The following is a 12,518-nucleotide window of genomic DNA, read 5'->3' on the forward strand; positions in this document are numbered from 1 at the left end:
CGCTAATATAATGAGCATTAGAATGAATTTTGTTCAAAATGATTTCTTTGTTAACATTTAATGCTCTTATAACTTTTATTACTGTAAAAAACAGGAGGACATAATGGTATTTACTATTTTTACACACCAGAGGCTTTTAGATGAATTGTGAATCTAAAATATGCGTGTTAGAGAATGCACAAATGTATGTGGTTAACAGTGTTTATGTCATATCAGTCCGCCAGAAAAACAGTTCTGGGTGTTTTTTTTTTTAGATAAGTTAGTTGGTTAGTTGTTATTCTTGGCTGGATAACTCTAGCAAGTATAGATAACTAAACATGTACACAGTTTGGATTAAATGAAAGTACAGTCAAATTGTATCTCCTGTATAGACTATCTAACATCAACTTACAGTGAGTGAACAATATATTTTTACAACATTAATGTTTTTGAATGTTAATACAAACACTTGATCATTCATGTTTGTTCATTGTGCATTAAATAATTTTAATAGATTGAACTTTTCATTTTATGTATTAGTAAATTTTGAAATCAACCCTAAGAAGAATAATTGCTATAACTATTGTTTATTGATAGGTCATGTTATCTAACAAATGGAATCTTCTTGTAAAGTGTTTTTAATACTACAGTTTCCATCTATTTGATATAGACTTGGCTTAAAATATATGTAATCTTATCTAAATAAGTTTGTTATTTACTGAAAAGTTATATTTTAGCTGTTGTCAATGATCTAATGTTGCATTTGGTCAGACTCAGCCCATTGCTTTACTTAAGTATATTATATTTTCCTTTTACAGCTGCAGGCTGAGGAAGATCATGAAACACACCAGCAAACTCTAAAACAGATAATAGTTTACAGTTGTTTTTCAGCGGCAGCAGAAATATGACCAAAACTTTTGGGTGAAACTTTTTTACTTTTTTCATACTTGTATTACTTGCGGTTTTATTACAATTTTAAATAAGTATCAAGAATAGCATTGATTTTTGTACATTTTATTTTTGTTTGACTTTATTAATAAAAATAATGTGTTTCTTAATTAGTATGTTTTTGTGTTTTGCTTTGGAACCGAATTGGTATCACTGGTATTGGTACCGAATACAGAAATTTTGGTACCGTGACAACATATAGATAGATAGATAGATAGATATGACTATAATATTAACTTCAAACAAATATGAACAGGACACACATTCAAATAACATTCATGCATTCAATGCAAAAAGAAATGCATTCAGTGCACCTCTATGTAGGACATTAAAAAGCTGTAAAATCTATTTACTCGTGATTTATTCAGATAAATGACTCAAACCCAACCTTATGTCAGCGTAAATAGAGTAACAGTGAGTATATAGATATGAGAGCTGGACTGCGAGAGCCCTTGACACCTCACAGACACCTACTGTAGATGCACAGCAATTATGTGTAAATACATACAAACACACAAACACACACAATCCTCAAAGTGCGAGGCCTGACAAATGGGTTTAATTCCTCATCGGGGTCCAAGTCATCTAATCTTTTACCACATAAAAAGGGGATTGGGTCTTAATCTGTAAAACAGCATACTGGAGTGTGATTCATGCTGGAGTGTGAACAGCTCTTAATCCACTTATTGATAGACACTCAGGCAAAACACCGACAGCCTCCTGCAATGTGTCAGATATCAAGCAGCAGACAGGACAGGTGCTAAATTACTTCACTGGAACAAGCAGAATGAGAGCTGAGATAGAAACCCAGAGCATTCATGCACACGACACACACAAACACACACACACATGAAAACCTCTTTGTTTATTCTAAGTATTAAAGGAAGGATTTGCATATATGCAATTAGACTGAGGCACTTTTGAGAAAAATAATATCAATTCGCAGTGAAACCAGCAACCCCCAGCCAACCCAAGTCTCCAAAAAAAGGCCAGTCCAGATCCACGCCTCCTAATTTGTGTGACACAACAGATGCACCTCCTCCTGAAATGTCAGATCACACAGCGCGGGCAGCTCTCCTACGGTACGGCACCGCTGAGGGTGAGAGAGCGTGACACCGGCATGCTAATCAGGTTTCCAGTGCCCTCCTCAGGCAGGCTGATGACGGGATCAGGCTCTCCCTCTGTGTCTGTTCAGCAACTCCATCCAGAGGCAAAGATAAAGGGATTTACACCTTCCACAACTCTCACTGGAGCTCCTTACCTCCCAAAAGGCAAAAGCACAACTCTCTTCAGCCATTCAGATACAGAGTGTCTGTGCAAATGCTTGCTTATTTATTTATTTAATTTATTTATACACTGAATCTTTAGACATTGTGACGTCTTAGTGAGTTACTCTGTGTTTATTCCCAAGTCACAGATGATTGGCTGTCTGCAGGTGATTGGCTGACGTGGTGCTGCACCTGGACTAAATCAACTGGTCTTAAAAAGGACTTGCAGGAACAATGAGAGAGAAGAGGAATAGTTGTTTGTTGTTGGCGTTGGCGCATGAGTCTGCCAGAGAACTCATGGGACGTAGAGGTTATGGGAATTCGCCGTTGCACCGGAGAAGTTTCCACCTTGATTCATCTCTCCCTAAATCGGACGTTTGGTTTTGAGTTTTGTTATTGATGTCTGCTTGGACTGATTGGTATTCCTTACAGATACTTCCTGACATACTGACTTTAATTTACACTGACTACATTACATGTTTATTTTCCTTTTTAAATAAATTTGTGTTAAGCAGTGGTTGTGTGCGGCGTTTCCCTGGCTTTTTGTTGCGATCTGAGAAAAAGAATCCGCACAACTTTACCTGCCATTTATTTCAAAAATAAAAATATTCACTTTTTAAATGAATCATATGATCATTAAAATGTTCTATTACAAATTAGCAAATTTGCCATTATTTCTTTTTTTTAAATAACGATTATGACATTACCACTTACTCTCCATCTATCCTCAAACCAACATAGGCTCATTGAAAATACATGCCTCTAAATACATTTCTGCAGAACTGAAAAAACGTACCTATACATATGAATCACTGCAGTTTCCAGTTGAAATGAACACTAGAGGCAGTAAAACTCTGACAGCTTTTATTCCTTTTCACACAAAGTATGATTTGCAGGTCCACAGTTTCGATTAATAAAGCCTAATTTTCACATAATTACTTGAATATTGTGTTATGAATTCAAATTTTTTTTAACAGGCAGCGAGATTTGAAAACTGATACGTTTGAACGTGTCGTCACATATATAGCTTCATATGCATGAGTTTTCTAATTCAGTAGGTTTGCTAGGTAGCTCACGCTATGCGGCGTTGCACTTGAGTGATGAAGAGCTCCGGTACAAACCCCGTGAAACTACAGTTCAACAAAACAGCTCAAATCCACATGAGGAAGTTAAAATAGCACGGCTGCATCAACAAATGCATTTTTATACCAGTTTTGCATTTGTTAACACTATCAGGTAGGGTTAGGGTTGGGTTTGGTGTTGGGGATATTTCCAACACGATAGAGCATTAACTTTTAGCGACACTCCTTGGATATTTGAATTATGAACCACTGCAATAGGCACTTGAAGCAACGTAATACAAACACAGCAATACATGCCTATATCAACATAACAAAAATGTGCCAGGGTCACGTAATGAACCCGCAATTTAGTGCCACTCACTGGACGTTTCACTTAGAAACTGCCGCGAAACGTGCAGTAAGGTACGTAAATAATGGTGTTGCAGGAATGTATTTAGAGGCACGTATTTCCAACGAGCCTGGGTTGCCTCAAACAATATGCTTCATATAGATTAAAATATATATTAAAGTTTTGAAAAACATAAATATGTATCTTTTAAACTTTACCACAATGTGCTGACAAAAGGAAGAGATTAATAAAAACAAATTCTCTTAGAAGGTATCACAGAAACAGCAATTGTTTTAAGAATGCGTGGGAAAGCTGGCTTCCCCTAAAATGAAATAAAAATGTGACAATGCAATTTATTTACAGCATGTATGAATACATATTGCCTGTCACTCTTAGTGCATTTCAGTATTTTAGCAAATAAAAGTGTAAATAATATCACACAGAACTATAATGCTGTTCAGGATCTGATTTAATCTCAGCAAATTTCCAAGGGGGCTCCAGGATGACTTTAAAGGGATAGTTCACCCAAAAATGAAAATTACCCCATGATTTACTCACCCTCAAGCCATCCTAGGTGTATATGGCTTTCTTCTTTCAGACTAATACAATCAGAGTTATATTAAAAATTATCCTTGTTATATCCATATTTTAAAACTTTATAAACCGTAATCTCTAGCTTCCGCTAACTGACGTACACACATTCACGAGAGAGTGGTGTTTTAGTGGATGACGTAGATGTAGCGTAATCTACACAAACGTATCGCTTCGCTTCAGAAGGCCTTTATTACCACCCGGAGCCGTGTGGAGCACTTTTATGATGGATGGATGCACTTTTTGGGTTCACTGCCATTATAAATCTTGGAAGAGCCACGACATTTTTTAATTTAACTCCGATTGTATTTGTCTGAAAGAAGAAAGTCGTAGGGTGAGTAAATCATGGGGTAATTTTCATTTTTGGGTGAACTATCCCTTTAAATTAAAAATATATTTAATACAATAATCTAATTCAACTTAAAATGTTAAAAAACACAAACTATTAATAATTTTTAAATAAATAATTAATAACTAAAAATCAACAACTATTTTTTATTGAAGAACATACAGAATTCAGTCAGTAATTTACAGTTTCTTTTTTCCCCTGCATTTTTTTTTATTAGATATGTAGGCCTAAATATTTTAATATCAAAGTCAGCCTTCATCCTGCCAATATTACTGTACATCATAGAGTAGAACATTCCAAAAGCTGTCGTTTTGGCAGACTGCCTTCAATATAAGCTGTTTTTAGACTAACGACAAAGTTTTGAGTTCTGAACTTTATAGTACAATGACCTCTTAAGCCGGGCTCACACTACAGGATTTTTAGCCCGATTTAGCCCCGATTTCCCCCTCCCGAGAATCGGAACAAAAATCTTGTCGAGCACCTCGATCGGTCCCGATGTTCGGCGCAGATTATCTGGTAATGTGAGCCGTTCACAGATCGAATCTTGCATCTCCCGATCTGCTCGCACACAAATCGGGGTCACCCCGATCATATCAAACATGTTTGATATTTAGAATTTAAATCGGGAGGATGACAGCTATATGATTATGTCAGTACTTTCACAATAGCCAATGCGCAACCACAAAACAGCTGCTGTGGCTCCGTTGGATAGTGGAGACAGAGGAAACTGCTTCTTGATGTTTTGTAGTAACACGACTGTCTCACAACTGTAAGGAGAAAGAGAAGCGCTGGGGTGAAATCGCCTCAGTTTTGAACATACTGGGTGAGTGCAGAAAGCTGCTAGCATGCTAGCTAACATATATAAACATCACTGAAATATCAATGATGATCTGCTGCGTGAGATCACGTGAAGCGCTCCCTCTGGCATGATAATCTTAATAATATCTTGTAGTGTGTGATGCGCCACGATTTTCAAATCTTGTAGTGTGTGCATGTTTAAGATTTGAGGGAAGATAATCTGCAAAGATTCTTCTTTATGTGTGTGCTGCAACCAGATTTCATAATCGGTTAGGATTTTAAAACTCCTGTAGTGTGAGCCCGGCTTTATATGTCAAAAGATCAAGGGAATTTGTTTAAAAAATGTTTACGGATTGGCCCCATTCATTCCCATTGAGCTAAATTCGCTAAATTTCATTTTTTGTTTAGTCACTCTAAGTGTTTCAATATTCTGAAATATTCCTTCGAATAAATAAGGACCGAAAACATAATATCTACTCTCTAAAACATTTTCTTAACATTAGTTTAAGGACTGAATAACAATATCGTGATTCAAAATACATTCAGAAATAGGGCAAGTTATTTTTCTCAACATACCTCAGAAAAGCGCTGGACATCCTGGGTCAGAGTTCCCACTCTGCTCCAGTTGTAATAGTTGAGAAACTTCACCACAGCAGGGTTCACAGCATTGTCTGATGGGACGGTCCTAAAGAAATTTGGATACTTTTTCCTGTCTGCCAGGACAGGAGTTGTGGCCGCAAAAGAAAGCTGTAAAAGAAGAAGAAAGTACAGTTAATCAAAGTCCTTTTAAGATAAATCAATTCAGTGGCCATTTTGGTTATTTTCTATGTACTGTAGTTAACAGGTATATACATATATCTTGTAATATGCTTGAATAAGGAAAGACCAAAATCTACAAAACTCTTAAATAAATAAAATAATCATAGACTAAGGTGTGCAACATTGCAGGATGTTGTAAAGTCATATTAAAATCACGTCTTATTAAGTTTAATACAGCACTATGGCGTAATTGGACTGAGATTGTATTCATCTTCAACTTGCGATTTGAGCAGCATGCTGGATCGAAGGCAAGTGGCCGCCCATAGCCAGTATGCCAGGACTCCAGGAGTCTAAAGCGTAGGTGTGAATGATTCAACATACTAACACATCTCTATAAAAAGACAGCTCTCACACCTTTGGTGAGTGCCTGTGTTGATTGGAGCCATGAACGTTTGCACTGATGGTCAAACTCAGCATATCAGCTTGAATATGTATGTGTGTATTATGGAACATTATAATGTGTGTTTGTTCTCCATAGTGGTCAACAATAAGAATTTGGGCCAGTAAAAATATTATATTAAATATAATTATATAATAATACAGTGCATTTTATTTTTATTTTTAGAAACATATTTTAGCAGTATTAATAAGAACCATTTTTTTTATTGAACATTTAAACCTTAAAAACAAACAAACAATGGAATACACTGTACAGTAATACAAACACTGTACCAGTTTTGCCCAAAACGTTTACCTTGGTGATGTGCATAATTCGCAAAACAATGTTTAAAACATTACAGAAAACCAAATGTTTATGTTTGCAAGGCATAAAATCATGCACATGATCAGCAAATCATTGGACTGTAGGAACATGTGACCAACTGAATGGCCTAAAACTCTCTCACACTGCTTAATTGTTGAGTCCTGCTTCATCTAGCTCTCCTCTGCCTCAAGAAACATAAATGTTAATAAGATTTTTTAAAAACGCTTCTATTTACTGTTCAAATATTGCATGCTAAGCATGTTCATATCTTTTCAGGCTTTGAAAAAGGGACCGTTCGAAAGGGGCTTCACACTTTTGAAGACTTTTTTGCTCAAAACATGCCCTCTTTAATGTTGTCAAACACCAGGCAGAGCATTTTAAGCCTCAGCTGGAGCGAAAAACAAGCCTGGTACATCATGGTATGATTTTTATGCCAGCGCTCCCGTCAGTAGATTAACAAATGTTACTCCGGTAATAATACATCCTGAGGGTTGTTAGTCTCTCAGAGATAAACATATGGAAATGCTTTGAGTTCAAATAGCAAAAGCCGTCTTATACTTGTTAAAGGAGCACACTCTTTGCTTACAGTCATAAAATGTCTGTCGGCTACGTGGCTGCACATTCAATTCGATGACATTTTTATTGCAAGGCAAAAAAAATCTCAACTGAATAGTGAATGGAAATGTAATCTTTCAAAAGCTGGATGTTGATGTTTTTGTGAAAATTTATATGGATGGCTTGTTGAATTTGCAGGTGATTTAAGCAGCAATTTACATATAGTACTAACAGAGTAAACTGCATTTCCAGAGCACAAGGAAGAGCCTCAATATAAAAATGTGACAAGTTCTATTCAACTCTGGTCTACATCAGGGTTTTCCCTGGAAATGAACTCGGAATAGGACGTTCCTTTGCTCGGGATTGGATCAACTAAATTACTTTTCCTGTGAATAGAATTGTGGGTGAAATGGAATTGACTTTTGCTCTGGAGTGTGCAGTGGCCGTGACCCCTGACCTCTCATCTTGTCTCATTTGTGGCCCCTCTGGTGAATGAAGTGGTGACGTAACCATATAAACACAGTGCTAAGGGGAACATGGTCTGAATACAGCTTGTTAGTTCGACTTTCTGATAAAAGGAGGAGATTCAGGCACCATCCCAAAACCCAGTCAAGTCAAATTTATTTGTATATTTACACATTGTACACATTGTTTCAAAGCAGCTTTACAGAAAATCATGATGTTAGAGTTTATAATATCTTAATTCTGTATCTTCATGCTTGATAGTTGCATTAGCAGATTAGAGCTGGGTGAAAATCAAGCAGTTGAGATATGGTATACAGAATATATCACCCTTGGTGATTATACAGTATGCATGTATGCACATATAGTTGGACATACTTCAATCTATCCAACTTTATAAAAAGATTGAGATTTGCTATACAGTATATATTGCTTCATGTAAATTGGATATAATACATATGAGCTGCCTTAATGTCTTCTCTCTATATAGGCAGCCAGAGCTGGGTAGATTACTTACAAATTGTATTCCAAATTATATGACAAAATTTGTAGTTAATAACGTAATCCATTACATTATACATTTGAGGTCATATAATCTGACAAATTTTAGATTACTTTTGACCTAACTTGTTTATCATATTGATTTAAAAAGGATAATCTTGGACCATATTGATATAAAAACACAAAGAGTAAGAACATATATTCCATTTGTTGGGTTAGTTAAAGGGTTAGTTCAATCAAAAATGAAAATTCTGTCATTAATTACTCTCCTTCATGTCGTTCCAAACCCGTAAGACCATCGTTCATCTTCGGAACACAAATTAAGATATTTTTGATGAAATCTGAGAGCTCTCAGACCCTGCAGAAACATAGTAAGGACATCGGTAAAACAGTCCATGTGACATCAGTGGCTCAACTTCAATTTTGCAAAGCTACAAGAAAGAAAACAAAAATACATAATTTATTCAACAATTCTTCTCCCCGAGTTACCATCTTTTGCCATTTTGGAGAGTACCACGACGCATGTGTGCGCTTTCCCCAGAACGTAATCAACATAATCAGCGTTGTTTACGTTCAGGAGAAATGCGTGCATGCTGAACGTAAACAATGCTGATTACATTGATTGCGTTCTGGGGAAAGCATGCACATGCGTCGTGGTACTCTCCAAAATGGTGGAAGATGTTAACAAAAGTATTCTCATAGCTTGGCAAAATTAAAGTTGAGCCAATGATGTCACATGGACTGGTTTACCGATGTCCTTGCTTTGTTTCTGGGACTGGGAACATTGCAGTTGCGTTGCTGTCTTTGCAGGGTCAGACAGCTCTCAGATTTAATAAAAAATATCTTAATTTGTGTTCCAAAGATGAACGAAGGTCTTAAGGGTTTGGAACGACATGAGGGTGAGTAATTAATGACATAATTTTCATTTTGGGGTGAACTATCCCTTTAACAACATGAATATTATCCAGATGTAGTTTTTGATACAAATGTGATTTTCTCACCTGAAAATCCTGAAAATTCAGTCATCATTTATTCCCCCTCATGCCAAACCTTTATGACTTTGTTTCTTTTGTGAAACATAAAGGAAGATATTTTGATATTTAATTAATAATGTGTACGTACAAAGGGATTAGTCCAGGCATTCATTTCACCTTGAAGTGAACATCCTTTGACACATTTTCACAAATTTACCGTGGTTGAACCCCCTTATGGATAAAAGCGAGCTGAATTTGTCATGCAGAGAAGAAAACCGGCTCTTAATTCTTTCCCTGATCTCACAATGGCGCGCTGGTGTGTACACACCCTGACAGCCAGAGAACTCGCGAATAACAACAGTCTAACATTTCGATGAATTCCATTAAACCCTGTTAGAAACATTTAGACCTGTGAATATTTAGACAGGGGAACAGACAGATTTGGTTAGGATTTATTTACACTGTTACATTACATAGGAAATGTGTGAACTAAAGCTATAGCTGACAGCAGACATCAGAGCTGGCATAATCACACCACCTGCTCTGCGTTTCAAGAGGAAGGAGGGTGAGCAGAACATCCATTTTTCCTTCTAACATGGGCATAAGCAAATGAAAGGGGATTGCGAGGGATTGAAGTAATCTAATATAATGATTTCGTGTCCTCTAGGAGAGTTATTGATGTTAATCAACGTAGGGTTAATTGCAGTGCTGAAAAGATAAGACATTACGATTCCTGATAATGACACAGATTAGTAGTCTGAGATTCTCTTTGAAGGCAAGTGTGCATTAACTCACAGATAGACACTATCTAGATTGGTCTGGTTTTGGCCTTTTCAGACCTGCCTCAAAAAAGTAATTTCCTCAATGACAGTCATGAAAGAAGAAGCCAATCTCAGAACAGTGATGTCGTGCCTGTCGAACGTGATTCAATTAAAAAGACTTGAGATGTTGACCTTAAAATTAAAATGTTATCATCATTTATCGTTACTCACTCTCACTCTCATCTTCTTACTTTTTTCTTTTATGATATACTATATTGTGCCACTTCTGACACAGAAATAAATGTCAAAAAGTCAATCAATTTAACATTAGGAATCCCACATTTGTTCATAAGTCTTAAGTCAGTACAATTAAAAAATCCTTTTATTCATCAATGATCCATTCAATTGAGAAATTTGGCATTGAAGGCATTTGTAATGTTAGAAAAAAATCAATTTCAAATAAATTCAGTTTTTTTAACTTTGTTCCTCAAGGAATTCTGAAAAAAAAAAATATTAAGGATTCCACTAGTGTCAATTTTATCAGCTATTTTAAATTTCAGTCTTAGTCTTAGTCCCGTATTAAATGTCCTTGTTAGTTTTTATCATATTTAGTCAACCTTATCCTATTTAGTTTTAGTCAAGTTTTAGTCGACTAAAAGTCTCAACATTTTGGCAACATATCAACATATCTGGCAACCGCACTCATGAAAGCTCGCGCATGTAGAGCAGTCCGTAATAACATTTTGTCTCCTTTTTTGACGAAAACAAAGGTTTTTGTTAAAGTTTTTATTATTTTAATTTTATTATTGTTATTTCGTCAACGAAACTGCATGTTGATATAGTCATAGTTATCGTTTATTGACCTTATTGTCGTCTCGTCTTAGTCACGGGAAAAAAGCTCATCAACGAACATTTTTCGTCATAATCTTCGTTAACGAAATTAACACTTGATTCCACAAAATTTTTAAGCAGCACAACTGTTTTCAACATTGATAATAATAAGAAATGTTTAATAATAAGCAAAAAATCTGCATATTAGAATGATTTCTGAAAGATATTGTGACACTGAAGAATGCTGAAAATTCAGCTTTGCATCTCAGAAATAGATTATTTTAATATTTTTTAAAATATATTAAAATAAAAGTTAAAAAAAATTATAGTTCACAATATTTATTTTTTACTGTATTTTTGATCAAACAAATGCAGCCTTGGTGAGCACAAAAGACTTTTGAGCACAAAAACATTACAAAACCATACCAACCACTTGTGACTGGTCATTTATGTATTTTTAATAAGTATTGTCTTTTAAATCTTTGATCAATTGTGACATCATATTTTTTGACTGCAATGAGAAAAATCCCCTCTATATACAGGTGCATCTCAATAAATTAGAATGTCGTGGAAAAGTTCATTTATTTCAGTAATTCAACTCAAATTGTGAAACTCGTGTATTAAATAAATTCAATGCACACAGACTGAAGTAGTTTAAAAACTACTTCAGTCTGTGTGCATTGAATTTATTTAATACACGAGTTTCACAATTTGAGTTGAATTACTGAAATACATGAACTTTTCCACGACATTCTAATTTATTGAGATGCACCTGTAGTTTAAATGCATTTCTATATACTGTATAATCCAAAGTGAATGAACTGTGAATTTGAATGTGCTGGTTTTAAAACAAAAAAATCAACCCTAACAAATGAGAGAGAGATCAAAGACTTCAATATCTAACAAACCTAGTAAGTAGTAAAGTAGTAAAGTACTTTGTTCTTGTGCAGAATATTAGCAGATTTACAGCCTTTATCAGAGTGTAATCCTGCTTTCACATCAATGGCCAACTCCAGAATAAGAGTCATGCCACGTCACCCCGTCACTCATCTCAGCTCAATGAAGTGCTTGTTGTTCAAAACACACAGATTAGTGCTGCCAATTAAGGATTTTTATCATGCTAGTGCCACTAAATCCAAATGCACCTACGGGACTCACTGAGCATTAAGGGGTCTCTTGGAGGTTGCTCTAATCTTTGTTTAGTGGAGACTAGCCTACATGCAGAATGCTCCATCCTCACAAGGGAAAAGTCAGAGCATAATGCACTCAAATACAGCCACGAGGACTAAAGAAACCAGAGAAGGGAGAGGCTGCCATTGTATTTTGCTTTTAAAATCTTCATATTCAAAAGAAACTGATGGATCAGAAAATATTGTCACCAAATTATGTAGTTTCTGCATCTACATGCCAAACTTTGACCTCTTGGCGTGGCAAAATAATGACTGTTTCTTGACAGGTTTCTTAAAACCTACCCCCCTCAACTATTGGCCAGACAAAAAAGACAGTCCCATACCCAAACTCAAGCCATTGGTAAAACTAATTATATTTTGTTGTGCTATCAGTGTTCTG

At 35.7% G+C, this 12,518-nt stretch overlaps 1 protein-coding gene across 1 annotated transcript in view; it reads right to left on the reverse strand.

The window, feature by feature from the left end:
• LOC107724329 (gamma-aminobutyric acid type B receptor subunit 2-like) overlaps positions 1 to 12,518 on the reverse strand; it is a 213,605-nt gene that overhangs the window by 82,065 nt on the left and 119,022 nt on the right. Inside the window, exon 3 of the mRNA XM_016533207.1 lies at positions 5,920 to 6,090. Within this exon, the coding sequence (XP_016388693.1) occupies positions 5,920 to 6,090 (171 nt within the window). The remainder of the gene's footprint in view (positions 1 to 5,919; positions 6,091 to 12,518) is intronic.

Source organism: Sinocyclocheilus rhinocerous, unplaced genomic scaffold (genome assembly GCF_001515625.1).
Source record: "Sinocyclocheilus rhinocerous isolate Xijiao unplaced genomic scaffold, SAMN03320098_v1.1 scaffold574, whole genome shotgun sequence".
Classification (NCBI taxonomy): domain Eukaryota; kingdom Metazoa; phylum Chordata; class Actinopteri; order Cypriniformes; family Cyprinidae; genus Sinocyclocheilus; species Sinocyclocheilus rhinocerous.